We start from the raw sequence: 18,241 nt of genomic DNA, 5'->3' as shown, positions 1-18,241 counted from the left end.
TGTATTCATGACTATAAAATGTTTATTTATTTATTTCACAGACCTGCATTTGTGTGTTTATTCAAGGTCTACAATAATACTCTTAATGACAAACGGATTGATAATCAAGATTTTTATATTATTATTGGATAAATCTTTTATATTTCAGCAACACACATCCATAAACTGTACAGGTGTAATGCATGAACACTCAATGAATCTAATAGTAATAAAATACTACTTCCTAGAGTATTTAAAAGTAGAATGAGAGGCAGAGCCTTCAGTTTTCAGGCCCCTCTTCTATGGAACCAGCTTCCAGTTTGTAATTAAGGTATTTTTTAACTTTTAAGATGAGGCTTAAAACTTTCCTTTTTGCTAAAGCATATAGTTTGGGCTGGATCAGGTGACCCTATAGGTGTATCTTGCTGGGGGATTCCCATGATGCATTGAGTATTTCTTCTTCAGTCACCTGTCTCACTCACTATGTGTTAAAAGACACATAGCGAGTCTCTTCCTGTTAAAAGGGAGTTTTTCCTTCCCACTGTCGCCAAAGTGCTTGCTCATAAGGGGTCATGATTGTTGGGTTTTTCTCTGTATGTATTATTTTAGGGTCTACCTTGCAATACCTTGAGGCAGCTTTTGTTGTGATTTCGCGCTTTATAAATAAAATTGAATAATTTCACTCTCCAAATTTGGAGCACAAACTTGCTAGGTAAACAAATATGGATTAGAGGTCTGGTTCAGTCCCTTAAATTAGCAAAGGTGGTACCTCAGAGAAGTCCAGAAGCTAGCGCTTCTTGTTTAGGAAGTTGCTATGGAGGAAGAAACTAGCCACATTAAGCCTAGATTAAAATCCATTGGGAACGCAGACAGCTGGGGATCTGATGGCCAGGTCCTGTCCCGCTACTTTTATGTCCACTTGAAATCCACCACTTGCGGAGCATGCGTAGTTGGTGCAATCTCATGTAAAATAACAGTTTCCCATGCATTTTTTTTCCAGCTACAGCTTTATTAAGTTCACAAAAGTGTTAACAAAAATGCAACCTTAAAGGCCTTTTACCCCACACATGCTTTAGTTTACATCTTGTATTTGTTTTTCTTTTATCGTCGTGGCTCTGCTCTGCTTGCACCTAACTGAGGTAACCTTTGAGCCAACAGCTGCATTTTGTGTCACAGCCTTTTCCTCAACTGTCCGTGATGAACGCTGCTGACGACAAAGCAGAGGAACGGGAGAGAGTGCCTCTGGCTCCAGGCCCATGCATGGCCTGCAGCCTGGGAAGAAACGCCTTTCCCAGACACAACTCTCAGTACAGCAAGTACCACTACAAGTGAGCTCAAGTGCAGTTTGAGAAGGCAGATGCTGGAGAAATGAAAGAAAGATTTCTGAAGTAATATATGCTTTGTTCTGTTGCCTCTTACAGTGGATTCTGTGAGCAGCATTCATTTCTGTACAAGCGGACTGCCCTGCCTCTGACAGACAGGGAGAGGAGCATCTTCAGGTTTCAAAAGTAGCATTAAACAACAGTAAAGGTCAGCCATTCAGGAAAACCTGATGTACCAAACAGGCTCATTTAAACTAGTATACTGCAAAATTATTCATTATAGCATTAAAGTTAAAGAGCACTTAGGATTGAGTTTCATGTAATGCCATCAGAGTAGAAGTCTGATCCACTGAAGTTATTATTAATATAAAACAGCTAAATATTAATCTCTTCATGTTTTAATTGAATGTAAAAACTAATACAAGAGTGGAGACGCATCATTGGGACTGGTCCAAATAGTCCAATCAGAATACAGGAAACAGTATTATGTCACAGCGGAAAGCTCAGTAAGTTCTTTCGAGAGGGTGAGAGCAGATGTATGCTCTGTTCTCCAGGACCTGTTTGGCAATCTTCTTGATGTTGGCATCGTTGTTCTCAGGAGAGTCTGAAACGAATTGAGACAAGAATCACAAACCAAGCCACACGTTCCGATCAGACGTAAACACAGCACTTGATCATGGCGCTGGTTAGCTCTGCATTACTTAGAGGTCATTAAAAAAAAGTGCACGGTGTGAAAATGAAAAGCAGCGGGTGGTTCCAGTGTTGGTATGTGCTGTTTGGTGGGGAAATTCCACAACACATGCAAGTCTTTTGTACTAAGATGCTGCTGAAAGAAGAAAAAAAGTCCCACACAGATCACGGTGCTGTTCTCAATTACCGTTTTGTGTTGTACTTACGTTTTTGCAGCTGAACCATCCAGTAATTGTTCTTAAAGAAGGCATCGTTGCAGAATGTGTTTGCAAGCAGCACCTAAAAAAGCAACACCAGTAAACAAAGAATCCGGTTTTGACAGGAGAACTGTAAACATTTGGCACCTCTATCTGCAAATATTGTACACATAATTACTGAAAACCAAAGGTGGATTATGTGCACCCTCACATTTATGGCTTTTAACTACAGTGCAGAGACAGCACAGCGCTGCTCATCTGAAACACAGAGGATAATATGAAGCATTCGCTGCCCTCTTTAAAGGCTTTCTTTCTTAAAGTCTTTGTGTTGAGGTTTTGTTTTGCATCGCTGTTTCTCATTACGCACAGGACTCTCCTACAGTCGTGTTTACACTCTGTCGTCCTGCCCTTCACCTAAATCTGCTCCAGGAACAACTGCTGTTCAAATGAAGGTAGTGTGCCACAGCTTTTACCTCGATCAAATAGTAAAGTGAAAGTAATAAAAGTGACGGCGGGTTTCATTTAACAAGTCTAAACACAAGCTGATCAAAAGCCTAATTAAACACGTCAGCAAGTTAAAGAAAAAAAAAAAACACAAATAGAGAATAATGGAGACGTGGAGCTGTTTTAATTGTTTTCAGAAGGAACCGCCGTGCTGCAGTAAGTGAAAACAGCCAAAACCACACCAGATAAGATTATACAATTTAATAGAGCCTAATACTGAGGAATAAAAATCTGATTCATATTCTCCGCGAGGACTTTGATTATGAGCCGTAATGCTGGAACCATCCAAAGTAAACTTCCCACGAGCTGCTAGACTATGAAATGTGTGAATGATGACATGTGCTCCTGTAGAAACCTCATCTGTGTGAATTCAAAGAACTAGTCTACCCACAAACATCAGTTTGGGTGGTAACCATCGAACTCACAAATAAAGCACTGTACCATATCGATAACTAGGCTAACCTTTTGTGTACACACACACACACACACACACACACACACACACACACACACACACACACACACACACACACACACACACACACACACACACACACAGTGTTCAAAACAATAACACAATACGATAAGGAAAAAGGATTAAATTTGATAAGATTGGCTGTGTGACGCAATATGTGATTAGTAGTTCTCTCATTCAAAATCAAAGCTTTTTATGGTCACGATTCAACTCGTAGCTTGTCGGCTTGCTTCAAGGCTTAAAACTGAATTTGTAATTAACCTCAAAGAGCAGAGACATATCCTGCTTTATGCTGCAGTTAATGTGAAAGTCTTGAGTGTTTGGCCAACAGCAGAGTGTGACTGCAGTGCATGTTTGGGAGGTTCTGCATCTCACTAATAAATCAGTAATCTCTACATCCGGTCCACTTCATGTGTACGTGGCATGTGTTACTGGGGACCCGAGTAAGTGCTTTGCTGAATGTGATTCGTCATACATTGAGAAAGTTTGTCCGGTTAGGCCACTTCAATGAGCCGTTCAAGGGAAACACTGCCAAAAGAAACAACTTGTAACCAAAGTGTCCTCATGCTGACGGTCAAAAACTCAAAGTGGGTCCTACAGAGACAGCTGGACAAGTGAACGCGATTTGATCTGAATCTTTTTGTCTTTAGTTTCTTACGATAAATGTGGATGAGCAGTTCTCTAGCATTCATGTTAAAATGTTATCCAGAAGTGGTGGGCATGGCTCAAAATTTCACCTGCTGCATTTTCTTCCAACACTAAGACACAAGCTGAAATTACAGTTATGTACAACTCCAATTCTTTACCGACTCCTCACACATGTGAAAACATTAACTCAGCTGCTGTAGGTGTGAGCTGGGTTGCTGCAGGCCCTGCAGTGAACATACCGATGCTTATAGTGTGGGCTAAGTGAGGCAGCTGTTTACTGTCAGCCTTAAACAGCGTAAACACAGAGGAAGTGATGTGTACAGAAATCCTATGAGATCGATGGAAAACTGCTCTCGTTGTGGCAAACAAACAAGCTCAATATGAATATTTATTCTGCGTGTGCAAGACCTCTAAACTGTCTGAGTGTGCACAGAGCGTACAAACCTCGTGGTCGTGATTCCTGAGGCCGATGCTAATGGAGCGGCTCGCTCTGGACAGGACGGCTGTCATAGCGTATATGTGGATCAGCACGTCTGCCACCCTCTTCAGGACGAGCTGTTCATCCACTATGGTCTGAGATCATCAGGGGAGAGGAGGAGGGACATGTCAGGGACAGTTACCTCAACTTTAGCGTTTGTATTTTAGTGAGGAAAACCTAGTCAAGTCACTGTGCAAGTACTGAAGAAGCACACGGTTTACTAGCATGGAGCTTTATTGTTGTCCTGTTGCCATAGGTAAAACATATGTGAATAAAACTAATGAAATGAATAAACTGACATAGTTTCCATTTCCATCTAGATTTCAGAGTGAAATAGCAGCTTGGGGCTGACGGGCCCGTTAACACGTAGTGCTAAGGAATGAGCTTTCCCTGCATTTTAACACTACAGATAATCAGTCCTGTAATGACACTGACTCAGCATTACTGTACAATTACAGCATGAGCTGTTAGAGCACGGTTTGTTAGTCAATCACTCCTTTCATTTAGCCAAGGCTTTGATCCATAGCAACAATTTTCTACTTAAATGCATCAGTTCCTCCACCCTGCCTCCAATGAGACCATCTTCTTTAATAGCTTTGTCCCAATTTCCTGAAAATATCATTAAAGAGAAGAAGAAATGATTTGCATGTGTTGCTAGCTGTTAAACTTTTCACTGCTTATTTTCTTACATGTAAGCAGCCTGAACCTCGATATTCAAACTCTTGGCAAACATTTAAGTCCTCTGAGGAAAGATTGTGCGTGCTGGATCTAAACCAGTCAAATGATACAGGAACTGAGAATCTGGAAAACTATCCGGCTACCAAAAGGTTTATAGCTTCTTTGGGTAAAGCTGTGATTACAAAAGCACAGTCGCAAAACACAACTTGAAGCAGCTGTGTAACAGACAAACACCACCGCTCATTATGAAACAACTTTTATATTTACATGACGAATGGGAAATTTGCTCATAGAAACTGGAAAGCTTTAAGCTGGAAAATCCCACAGCTGCTTTTCCAGAATCAATCAAACGCTACCTTTCCATATCTGTAGAGCAGGCTCTCCACAGTCGACCCAAACAGGCTGACGTTCTGCTCCAGCTTCTTTGCACTGTCCTGCAAACGGAAACAGAAGATTGAAGAGCCTCGACAAAAAACACTTTACTCATCTAACACCACAATTCTCTTACTTCCAAGCTGGGATGCACCACTCCATCTTTCCCCGTCAGGCCCAGGTCTACTGAAGCTCCAAGCGAGGCCCTCAGTTTCTTGCTGACCATGCCTATCACAAGACCTATATTTCCTTTCTTCATTTCCCTGAGGGCACAAACAACCACGTGCCTTTAAGCAAACAGCTCCATATTTTTCTTAGGAAGTGTGAACACAACACAACTAACCTAAGGGGTGATGTAGGACTTAAAAGCAAAAACCTTCAAACCTCAACACCACCTTCAGATTCTTACTTTATTTTCCCTGTGAGGATTTTGCCAGCATACTGCATTCCAGTGAGAGCGATGTACATCCTCAGGATTTCATTGGTACCCTGTGAGCAAACAGTGGAATTGGACTTAACACACAAAATGTTGTGGCACAAGAGCAGAGGGGTGTCAGATTAGTCGAGATCAAATCAGAGTTTTCTGTGTCACGGGAAGTGGCTCTCTGATGGTTGAACAGAGAACTCTGTTATAAGCAGGCGATGTTTTGCTTTAACAATCAGCTGGAAACGTGACGGTTTAACGATTTCTTTTATTTACTGCATGTCTTAAGTGAAATGCTGATTCTCTGATGTGGGAGCATGTTTTATACGCGCAGGCTGTTAGGCCGTACCGTACTCACATCACAAATGAAGGCCAGCTGTAAAGTTACATGTACTGATTTGGTAATGCAGAAAATGTTTATACACTGATTCTAATCACAGAACACACAAACCAAGCCGACCTCAGCTGCACAGTCGATAACCGCCATAGTGAAACCTGTTATCTCTGACTAATGAAGAACGGATGGGTGCATTGAACTTCCCTCGCACTGTACCCCTCAGGTGTGCGTGTGAGTGTGTGGAGTTGTCTGTTGTAGGAAAGCAGGGGATTTTGCTACATTGTATTTTCAAATTTGAAACTTTCTATCAGTAACAGTGAGTGTGACTTATTGACACAGTGAGGGGTTTTGATAATGATGGGTCTGGAGCTTTCTATGTAAAGTGCCTGAAGATGATGTGTTTCACCTCAAAATGAACTGTTTACTTCAATTTCATCTATTAAGAGCTTTATTTCAACAGTAAAATATGCCACCTGGTGGTTGCTATCAGAATGAACCATCTCAACAGTCCAGCATCTTTCACACAAGGATTTTAAAATTTGGTGGTTAGCACTGTTGCCTCACAACAAGAAGGCAACAGTGTTCGATTCAAGTTCCAGTTCTGGGGCCTTTCTTTGTAGAGTTTGCATGTTCTTCCCATATTTGTATGGGTTCTCTCCAGGTACTCTGGCTTCCTCCCACAGTCCAAAGGCATGCAGTTAGTGGGGTTAGGATAATAGGTGTGAATGTGAGTGCGAATGTTTGTCTGTCTCTATGTGTTGTTAGCCCTGTAACAGACTGGTGACCTGTCCAGGGTGTACTCTGCCCCTTGCCCTAAGACAGCTGGGATCGGCTACAGCGACCCTGACAAGGATAAGCAGAAGATTCAAATTCCCAATGACCAGAAAAATACTGGAATTTGTTACAGTGTAGCAGCAGCATTACAGTTTGGAAGACAAGGTTTAACAAATGAACTGTTAACAGTTTTTTGATGTGTCATGGAGAGGAGAGGGGAGCGCAGACTTCATCTTAACTATGGCTGGGCAAAAAGAGTCGTTTTTTGAAAAGGAAACAAATACATACGGTTTTACTCTAGCACAAGCCAAGACTATATCTAGCCCTCAGAGTTTAAACACTCATGTATGAGTACCTCAAAGATGGGCAGGATGCGGCAGTCCCTGACGAAGCGCTCAAAGGGATAGTTCTTAGTATAACCCAGACCTCCGAGCACCTGAAGAGCCTCGCTCACACAAATCCATCCTCCCTCCGAGCTGAACACCTGTACCGAAGATGAGGAACACACACCGTGAGTAGTTTCATGAAAGTTTCACCTGAACACAGACGACAGAGCAAGTGGTACCTTGACCATGGCTGCCTCCAGAGAACAGTCTGGAATGCCCGGTCTGTCCATCATCCCTGCTGTCAGGTATGCCATGCTCTCCATCACAAAGGCATTGAGGGCCATCATTGCAAACTTCTCCTACAGAAAGCATAGAAATCACAATATTTAGTCACTTCTGATCAGACTGGAAGGTGTCACAAGCTTCCAAGTGAGGGGAGAGTAGAGCATACCTGGATCATACCAAACTCACTCAGGCTTTTGTTAAACTGCTTCCTGGTAGTGGCATACTCAGATGTCAGCTCTACAGAAGGCCAGACAGAGAAGCCAGACTTAATAAACTTAAAACACTCACAACTGCTACCCAGTTAAAACAACAGCTGAGTGCTTACCGATCAGCTTTTTAATCATTCCAGCACAGGAACTGCCCATACTGAACCTCCCCGAGTTCAGGATGTTCATGGCGATCTGTCCGACACGAAGCACATGTTTACAAATATTACAGAACCTCCGTTGTGTAGACAGATGAAGCTGGCTTTAGAGCTTACCTTAAATCCACCTCCAATTTCTCCGATCACGTTCTCTACTGGTACTGGGACATTATCGAAGGACAGCTCACAGGCTGAAAAGGTTGCAGCGTTGAAACATAAATGACATGAAAATGGCCCAGCGTCTATCAAACTGCCTTTAAGTGTTGATGAAAGGCTTACTGTTGGATCCCCTGATGCCCAGTTTGTCCTCAGGCTTGCCGTTGGTGATCCCTCCAAAAGCTCTCTCCACGATGAATGCAGATATCTTGTCTTTCTTCACACCATCTACTTCCACCTCAGTCCTGGCGAACACGGTCATGATGTCCGCCATGCCTCCGTTTGAAATCCAGATCTGACGACATGATTCAAGTCAGGAGCTTTAGTCAGAGGCTGAGGCGAAGACTGGATTAAAACTTGGTGGAAACGGTTCCTCTCACCTTGGAGCCGTTGATCAGGTAATGTTTTCCATCTTCAGAGAGGATTGCACGGGTCTGAATGGAGGCTGCGTCACTGCCACTGTAACGGTCAGGCTGAGTGTCAGTGGAGCAAAGACAGCTACATGCTCAGGCACATGGCGTAGATGCCATCATCACTGTGTTAAGGCTGGCTGATGCATCAAATTGGGTTTTCAATGATGACTTTGGCACGCAGTGATTTGAAAACAAACTCACTGTTTAGTTCAGATCAAGCAAACACAACACAATGAGCCTTTATCACCAAGTGCTAACCAGAGGAAGGAAAAGTGGGAACACGGGTTCTGTGGGTGTTTCTGTGGAGTCCAATCCAAAAAGTTAATGGTCTCTATAAACACATAGTATTTCTAAAGTCATTGGGAAGTGATTCAATATCTGTGACATCAGTTTTTATCTTGATTAAATAATATCCTGATAAAGATTTAGGCTGTAATCATGGTGCTCTGTAGGGTGTCCTAAATCCTGTAACTGCCATCTTTAACCACCGTTTGGTGCCCTGTGGGCGTTAACGCTGAGCAGTGACTGAGAATGAACCTGCAGATACAATCAGCTGAGACGCTTATTTTCAGGTTGCTGGGTTTAAAATGTAAACTGCAGTCAGTTACCTAGATGGAGCCTGACGCACACTGATTGTTTTCATATTGGGAAACTACTGGCACTTGCCAGGCTACCCGACAGCCCCCTAGTAGATGCAACTGTAGAATAAATGTGATTTTTAGGAAAGCTGACATCTGATTTTGAGGTCAGGATCACAGGTTGTCTGAGATTTTCAGTAGCTGTACCTATGGTATGAATTTCAAAATCCTACGCAGGGCTCTAGACTAACTTTTTGCCACGGCACCGGCAGTTTTACATGTGCACTTTTTTGGGGGGGGAAATTGCAGTCTGTACAGACAATATTCATTTCTAAATTATTAACTAACAATCTTGTGCTTAAAGTGCTTTGTCAATATTGTAGAAAATGTTAAACTTAATCATTATCTCGGCCTCCTCTGACGACCTGTTTGCTGCTGCCTGATGCTGAAAGGCAGTGGGGAGAGGGGACACTTGGGCAGTGCATTTATTGCAGCATATAATGTGTTTTCTGGATACACTGCTGCTTTTTCAGCATTCAGAGATTGATGGCACTGTGTCAGAGCTGGCTATGAATTTCAGACGGATCAGGCCTTAACTTAACAAAAAGTTAGCAATAGTTCTTTTCATCTTTTCTTATTACCCACAGCTACATCCACTTCTGTGGGGCCTAGGCTGCTCACTAGGGCTGGGTATCATCACTGATTTCTATAATCGACGTGATTCCGGTTCTCAAAGTCCTGATTCGATTCAATTTAGCCTCAGACAGTCAGAATATTATTCTATTATTCTGATCATTTATCAGTACTGATACATGTGAGACTTCATCAGAGTTGTGAACATCACAGCAGATGCCTTTGTGTCAAAGTAACTGAGAATAAAACACAGAAAAACATGAAGGAGATTTTTCTGGTCTGGCTTTTTATAGCAGATAACCTTAAAATATTCTGCAATATTCTGTAATTTTGCATAATTTTAAAAAGTTTAAATTTCTTCAGTACTGAACAGCAGAAATTAGGCTTTCTTGTCTGAGGTGATTTAAGTGAAAAAAAGAAAAAGAAAAGAAAAAGACAGCGACCGACAGCGCTGTAAACAACGGTAGACTGGTGGGTAATAAGCGAATGAAAAATGCAGAAAACAGATTTGAGACGGGAAGCTGTTCTTGAAGTACAGAGAGAGAGAGAGAGAGAGCTGTGTATGAAGTGTGATTTTTATCGTGGTGGAAGCAAAACAGCAAAAGTAAGAGTGAATTCATGACGACATTGATCAAATGTGAAGCGTAGTTTGCTGCTTCTTTTGCTGCTGGCTCGGCGAATTTTGGTTGGAGAGGGACAAAACCTGCAGCTCAGAATCAGCGCAAAAAGACGTAACACAGAGCTCCGACAGCGTGTCCGTGTACGGGCCGCCGGGTGAGAAAGCCAAGAAAGAGGAAGCTGATTCTGATGCGTCGGGTCCGCTCTGTATTTACGTCTTTGTGTGGAATCCGTGTACCTGCTCTCATTTGCTGTTTGTTGAAATAGTTTTGTGAGCTTTAATCTGAGAATCTGGCGTTTCTGGAAAAATACAGTTATATTTAAAAGTCGATTCAGGATTTAATGAATCGATATCGCTTTATTCAAGCTACTCACCTCTATCCAACTGGACCACGGCCAATCAGAGAGGTCCCGCCCCTGACTATCTCTGATTGGTTTAGTCCACGATAAGGGCATAATGTGTGTCTGTTGTTGACCACACGGAGAGTTGCAGAGATTTTTTTTTTTTTTGTTACCCGAACAGTTGGTCGCACCGGTGTGACCAAATATTTTTTTTAGTCGCACCATTGAAAAATTTGGTCGCATTTGTGACCAAATTGGTCACACTCTAGAGCCCTGCTACGTCACCTTGTTCTCAGGTTATCTTATTCAAAAATTAGGGGGGGCACACTGCCTACCTCAGATGTTTTACCAGTCTTGTCCTGTCCAGCTTTTTTAAACCTGTGTGAAATGTAGCTTCAGCTTTCTGTTTCTTAGCTCACAGGAGGGACACACTGTGGTTTTCTGCTGTTGTACCACATCTGCTTCAAGGTTAAAATGTTGTGTGTTCATAGAGGGTTCATAGAGCTATGTTCTTCTGCATAGTGAGTGTTTGTTTGAGTTACTGTTGCCTTCCTTTCAGCTCACAGCAGTTTGGCGACTCTCCTCTGACATTTTCTCCCAGACAGCTGTCACTCACTGGATAGTTTATTTTTTTCTGACTAAACCCTACAGATGGTTGTATGAGACAATCCCAGTAGTTTCTGAGATATAAGAACCAGGCCACATTCAAAGCCACTAAAACCACCCTTCTTCCCCACTCTGATGCTGGATTTGAACATGTTTATATGCCTAAATGACTGATATTGAGTTGCTGGCTTGTGACTGGATGATCAGATATTTGTTCTAATAAGCAGTTCAACAGGTGTACCTAATGAAGTGGCCAGTGAGTGTAGAGATAATCTGTTATTTGTGTTCATCAGACTGTGCTTCACTGCTGTATGAGCAGAGTTGGAGCCACAGAGGAGAACGCTGTGGATGACATGTGCATGGTGTTCTTTACCTTCCAGGCTCTGTCAGACAGAAAGCTGCAATGTGCTCCCCTGAGGCCAGCTTGGGCAGATACTTTTGCTTCTGGGCTTCATTGCCTGCTATCAGGATCCCCTGAGAGCCCACAAATGTGTTAGCAAATTGCTCCAGATTGTCCACATTACAGACAACTCTGTAAGAGTATAGTATTTTCACCTTCAGTCCAATGGCTTGATGAGCAGCCAGTGTGACGGCGATGGAGCCGTCTAAGGCGATGATCTCATTCAGTCGTGCATAAATGGTGTTGGATAATCCAAGACCCCCTGGGATTGAAAAACAAATGATAAACAATAAAAACAGACGCTGCCTTTAACTTGTGCAGCAAGACACAGTGGGGCAGTTTCTGCATTTCCATCTAGCATGGATGTGTCAGAGTGTCAGCTGTGCAGCCATGATGAAGTCAGGATCATAGTGATGTTTCAGGGAAACCCCACTATGGTCGATATATAGCTTTGACTTTCTACAAACTTATTTGGGACAAATAAATACTACATGACGACTGTTTGCTGATACCCCAGACACTTAACTATCGGTCACTTGTAGTTAAAAAATCTGTACGTGTAGACGCCACACTGAGGCAGGAACCATATCTAAATCTAACAGCAAGCCACCTGTTCATTAAAGCATTTATGCGCTGAGCTCAGACAGAGTACCATTTGGATGTCAAGTGTGAGAGCTTAATTGAACCTCTTGTGCCATAAAATACACCCAAATATACTGACCTGATACTTGAAACGCTGCTTATTAACATCAGATAACATACTAATATACTCATAAAGTAATGGCGTTAAATGTTTAAACTCCATTCAAACAGTATTTCAGCATTTTAAACTGCGCTCTGGGATTCATGTCTCCATGTGTAAAACAAAGCTGTTTGTAGATTCTGTGATCTTCTTCTTCTGTTTATCCTCAACACCAGACCTGCCATAGCAGATGGCTGCCATCACTGAGCCTGAATATGCCAATTAAAACGGAGTTCTTCCTCCCCACAGTTGCAAAGTGCTTGATTACAGGGGATTGCTGGGCTTCTCTCAAATACCATACAGTTGTCATCAGAAGTGCCACAAGATGAATGCTTTGTTTTAAACCGACAATACATAAAAAAAATGTTCTGGGAAGTTAAATCCCCACAGTGGGTGCAGCTACATATTTGATTTGGCACAGATATGATGCCAGATGTAGTTCCTGATACAACCCTTCTATTATGCAGTCTTGGCTGGCACTAAGTGTACACTAGCTTGCAACTTCCTGAGGCTGGGCTTATGACCAGATGTAATACCACCTGGAAAGCATCTGATTGACAACTGCCTCATTTTTTAGCATGATAATCCAAACACACTAGCAGCGCAGTAAAGCCATACCTGGATAGACAAACACCCAGTGCACACTATTGCTGATGCATTGGCCTCCCCAGAGCCCAGAGCCCAACATTATCGAGATCATCAACACAGAACAGAACAAAAGGCAGCCAACATCCAAACAAGAGCTTTGAATATCATCCGAACAGCCTGGAGAGATATTCCTAAAGAATACTTAAACAAAGCTGCCTGAGATAATTTAGACTGTGTTCAAGAATAAAGATGCTCATACGAATATGGAGTTTCAACATTATTGGAATTGTACAAACTGTGCTTGTTATGTTTACACATTTCAATAAATCTCTCCGTGTATTTCCCATTTTCCGAGCAAAACGTAAAGAAATGAAGGACAGCTCCAGCACATTAGTATAAATCACTAGCTTGATATATATATAGATTATATATAAAATATGCATACAGCCACTGTGACGTCATGCCCAGCACTTTGAATGTTGCCATCTTGGTTTTCTGAAACCAGCTGTTATGAGCTAAATGTGGGTCTGACTGAGAAACCGAAGGTCACTGCACGCTCATGCATAATGACCTGTCAATCAACCGGTAGGCTGGCTACCATGGATTATACCAACCATTTTGACTGGAAGGAGAGCATAATTGTTTCTTCTTTTTTTTGTGCTGTGTTCAATAAGACTAGAACTAACATTAAATACTATCATCAGGAGATTTGCTAAGATCAAATAACAACAGGGCATGAACATAATCAGAGACCTTCCTTTCTTCTCAAAAATCCTTGAAAGAGTAGTTGTCAAACAGTTAACAGATCATCTGCAGAGGAATGGCTTATTTGAAGAGCTTCAGTCAAGTTTCAGAGCTGGACCAGGTGACCCTGAATCCTCCCTTCGTTATGCTGCAATAGGCATAACCTGCTGGGGGATTCCCGTGATGCATTGAGTATTTTTTTCTTCAGTCACCTTTCTCACTCACTATGTGTTTAAACACCTCTCTGCATTGAATCATACTTGTTTTCAACCTCTGGCTCTCGTCCACAGCATGTCTTTTATCCTGTTCTCCTTCTCTCACCCCATCCGGTCACAGCAGATGGCCCCGCCCCTCCCTGAGCCTGGTTCTGTTGGAGGTTTCTTCCTGTTAAAAGGGAGTTTTTCCTTCCCACTGTCGCCAAAGTGCTTGCTCATAGGGGATCATATGATTGTTGGGTTTTTCTCTGTATGTATTATTGTAGGGTCTACCTTACAATATAAAACACCTTGAGGTGACTGTTCTTGTGATTTGGTGCTGTATAAATATATAAATAAATAAAAGTGAATTGAAATAAATGCCACTAAGGGTGTCCACACAATCAGACGTCTTTTCTGCAACCACAGGAGGAAGTAGCCCTTTGCTGGCCAATGAAAAGAATGCAAGTTTCAGGCACTGCTGCACCGGCTTGACTTTTCAGAAACAGGAGCTGCATCCTTCTGTTATGTATAGTGCAATGTTGAAACTAACTAGTAGCCTTAGAAGAGTTGTGTATACAAGCTAAATAGTCACACAAATTATATGAGGGAGGAGTTGTCCTTAAAAAAAAAACCCTAAATAAAAGAATGTAAAAATAAGTAACAATACAGATCAAAGTATTAGTATAACGTACAGACCATTGCTCTTAACTTCTAACTTCACTTTGGGGCAAAGTTGGGTGGAGTTAAAGATCATCTCAAAAATGCTTTGAAATCAATTTTCACTGATTTTTTAAGATGGATCCCGAGAGACAAGACTAGCTTTTAGAAGGGCTTTGTTAAAATCATCTCACCGTATTCTTCAGGAATCATGATTCCAAACAGCCCAAGATCCTTCAACCCCTGCAGAGTCTCCGGGGGGATTGTGGCCTCTCGGTCAATTTTTGCTGAGTCAACTGACAAAGAAACCCCGAAACAAAAACAAACAAAATTCACCAATTCCAATGTCAGTCATTTAATTCCTCTGAAAAATCATATCTGAAAGTCATTGATCACATGCATGTACTCAAGTCCCACCTCACCATCATCACTGAAGAATTTCTCTACTGGTGCAACGAGCTGCTTTATCTCCTCCAACTCATCATTTCCAATTTCCGGATAAGGAAAGACCTCAGCCTGGAGAACAAAACAGGCCTTTTTAGAGATCGTAACAGGGTTATGCATCTATGTTAATGTCCAAGTCATATTTTTGTGTTATATAGTTATATACTTCTAACCCAACATGTGGTGATAGTGTGAAGCATTAAATCCTGCAGATAAAGCTGATGTTCATATTAAATATGAGAAAGGAGAAAAAGGTCATGTCCCTGAATCTGACTGTGGCCTGGGCTGGTTTTAAATGATTCTGAACCAGCTCACCTGCCCATCAGTCTCCAGAGTTTACTCAGAATGTTGCAGAAACCACGCAGTGAGTGGCAGGTACAGAACTGTAAGACTGCAGGGAGCAGAAACTTGACTGAAAAGTAAAAGCTGGTGAATCCCTGTTCTGTCCTGATGGGAGAATCAAGAGCATGATTCCACTGTGCTGACCTGCCTTGTGCCAAAAGTAAAGATTGCTGTTGCTGTGTAGGGAATCTTTTCTCTCCACACTCTGAGATCCTTGAAGCAATCACAGCACTGTAAGGGTTGTTGGTAACCATGTGCATCCCTTTATCGCCATGATTTACCATCTTTTAATGGCCTCTTCCAGACTTTAGAAACAAATCCTGCAGAGCAGCCTTGGGATGTGTTACAGAGGGAGACTGAGTGTGTGATGATTCGGGAACTTATGCCAGGGTCCTGTTTGTGGACTTTAGTTCGGCTTTTAACACCATCGTGCCTGAACTTCTCTCCTCCAAACTCTCCCAGCTCAGCGTGTCACCAGCTACCTGTCAGTGGATCACCAGCTTCCTGACAGACAGAAAGCAACAAGTGAGGCTGGGGGAGATCACCTCTGAAACTCGGTCCCTCAGTATTGGTGCCCCTCAAGGATGTGTCCTCTCACCACTACTGTTCTCCTTCTACACTAATGACTGCACCTCCAAGAACTCGGCTGTTAAACTCCTAAAGTTTGCAGATGACACCACCGTCATTGGCCTCATTCAGGATGGTGATGAGTCTGCATACCGGCAGGAAGTTGAGCGGCTGGTACTCTGGTGCAGTCAGCACAATCTGGAGCTGAACATGCTTAAGACTGTAGAGATGACAGTGGACTTCAGGAGACATCCCTCAACTCTGCCCCCCCTTACCATATCAGACAGCCCTGTGTCGACTGTGAAGATCTTCAAGTTCCTGGGTACCACCATCTCCCAGGACCTGAAGTGGGAGACCAACATCAACTCCATCCTCAAAAAGACCCAGCAGAGGATGCACTTCCTGAGACAACTGGGGAAGTACAGTCTTCCACAGGAGCTGCTGATCCAGTTCTACACTGCGGTCATTGAGTTTGTCCTGTGCTCCTCCATCACAGTCTGGTATGGTGCAGCCACTAAACAGGACAGGAGCAGACTGCAGCGGACTGTACGGGCAGCAGAAAGGATCATCGGCGCCCCCCTGCCCTCCATCCAGGACCTGTACCTCTCAAGAACCAGGAAACGGGCAGGGAAAATCATCACATACCCCCCACACCCTGGACACAGACTTTTTGATCTGCTGCCCTCTGTCAGACGGTACAGAAGCCTGCAGACCAGGACCACCCGACACAGGAACAGTTTCTTTCCCCTCGCCATCTCCCTTCTAAACAGTTGACCTGTCACACTGCTCCCACTGCCAGACTGCAACTGCACCTTATGTACATTCTGTAGTATTCATTCCACCTCATTTCATTTCTGTATTCTATGTATATAAGTTTAGATTAGTTATTTATAGTTAGTTTACACAGCTTTGTGTATGTATGTGTATGCATGTGTAATGTATATATAGACACGTGTGTGTGTGTGTGTGTGTGTGCGCGTGTGCGTGATTTACATTGCTGTGCTTGAGAGCCTCAATCTACCGGAACCAAATTCCTTGTATTTGTCTGCACATATACTTGGCCAATAAACACGATTCTGATTCTGATTCATGTCAACATGGAGGAATCTAAAGGAAGACGTTATCACTGTGTGATAACTGTGTGAGATAAACAGACCTTCCTACACGCTAACTGGTTTTACTTTGGGTAGATATTTAAAGTCTCTTTCACCATTTACTCCAAACAGGTGTTACAGTGCCCAGCCTCAGTTTTTTCAAGCTTCCCTGCATTTTATTTGTCTTATTTTTCTGGTGTTGCGTCTAAAGCCCTTTGTTTTCTAAACGACAAACGATACTTCATTCGAAGCTAGAACGGTGGTGATTGTTAGCGTTGAATATAGTTATCATCTAAAGTACAAAGTCTTTTCTGAAACGACTTCCTCCGCCCATCACTATCTTGGTAAGGCGTTCTGGCAGCTCTTTTCCTTTACCTTGTTCACTTGACCGAGGAACAGATCCTTCGCATACGCCAGGTGTCTGGAGTGAGTTTTAATGCTCCTCCGCTGCTGTAGTCTCAGCTCTTCTTTCCCAGCATGCCTCGCGTGACAGCCAAGCAACCGCTGTCCAATGCGAAAGGTTCGAGAGAAGACGATTAATCTGTTCATGTTCATCATTCTATTAGCAGAAACCTCCCTACTTCATAGAGCCATCGGTCTGCTCCCGAACCAAAGCAGCAAAGTACCTTTCACCCGTTTCTGTCCCATGCTGATGACGTAACAGATATGTTCGAGAGGCGTTCTCTGACCCATGTAAACTATAGACAAATGCGAACGGTCTTCTAACACATTACACTGCCAGTAAGCTCGGTATGTAACTTTGAATAACAAATTATGTTTTGTTTTGTTTGTTTGTGTGTTTGTTTTTACAAAAAAATCTAAATCAATATCCTTGTAAAAAATAACTCCTTCACCAACTTTGATTTTTATTTTTCACGTGTTCTTTACAGAAGACCGTGGTCATAAAGATTGTGACTTTTAAAGTGTTTGTTGAATTATATTTTATTTTATTCACCAAGTTATCCGTATATAATGTATATGTTTCACTCATGTTTCATTACTAAAATATGCAATTCATATTTGTAGCTTTCAGGTAGAGCAATCCCAGGAAAAAAACAAAAAAACAAACCCATACGTGACTCCATGATCCTCCGTCTCGCTGACTATGAGCCCTCGAATTTAAAGTTGGAAAACACAAGACCTTTAAAGAAATTAAATTTCGTGGATGTCATGAATACTAGTGCTATTGGTTTTTCGAAATCTCCGACGGTACTTGAACATATCATAGTAATATCTGCAGGACTCCACTAGATGACGTATTATGCAA

General features: G+C 42.4%; 1 protein-coding gene across 1 annotated transcript; it reads right to left on the bottom strand.

Annotated features, from left to right (window-relative positions):
• Positions 1 to 967: 967 nt before the first annotated feature.
• On the bottom strand, positions 968 to 17,641 carry acad9 (acyl-CoA dehydrogenase family, member 9). The gene is made up of 18 exons (XM_031744416.2): positions 17,350 to 17,641; positions 14,950 to 15,043; positions 14,722 to 14,823; positions 11,755 to 11,861; positions 11,573 to 11,673; positions 8,390 to 8,468; positions 8,133 to 8,304; positions 7,971 to 8,044; positions 7,815 to 7,890; positions 7,656 to 7,726; positions 7,444 to 7,563; positions 7,234 to 7,362; positions 5,753 to 5,832; positions 5,480 to 5,606; positions 5,328 to 5,405; positions 4,260 to 4,388; positions 2,198 to 2,270; positions 968 to 1,905 (listed from the first exon to the last, which is right to left on the bottom strand). The coding sequence occupies exons 1-18, from the start codon at positions 17,530 to 17,532 to the stop codon at positions 1,805 to 1,807; spliced, it is 1,896 nt and encodes a 631-aa protein (XP_031600276.1). The 5' UTR covers positions 17,533 to 17,641; the 3' UTR covers positions 968 to 1,804.
• Positions 17,642 to 18,241: the final 600 nt, after the last annotated feature.

Source organism: Oreochromis aureus, linkage group 5 (assembly GCF_013358895.1).
Source record: "Oreochromis aureus strain Israel breed Guangdong linkage group 5, ZZ_aureus, whole genome shotgun sequence".
NCBI classification, from domain to species: Eukaryota; Metazoa; Chordata; class Actinopteri; order Cichliformes; family Cichlidae; genus Oreochromis; species Oreochromis aureus.
Note: the sequence above shows the minus strand (reverse complement) of the source record. Positions and strands in the feature narration are given on the sequence as shown.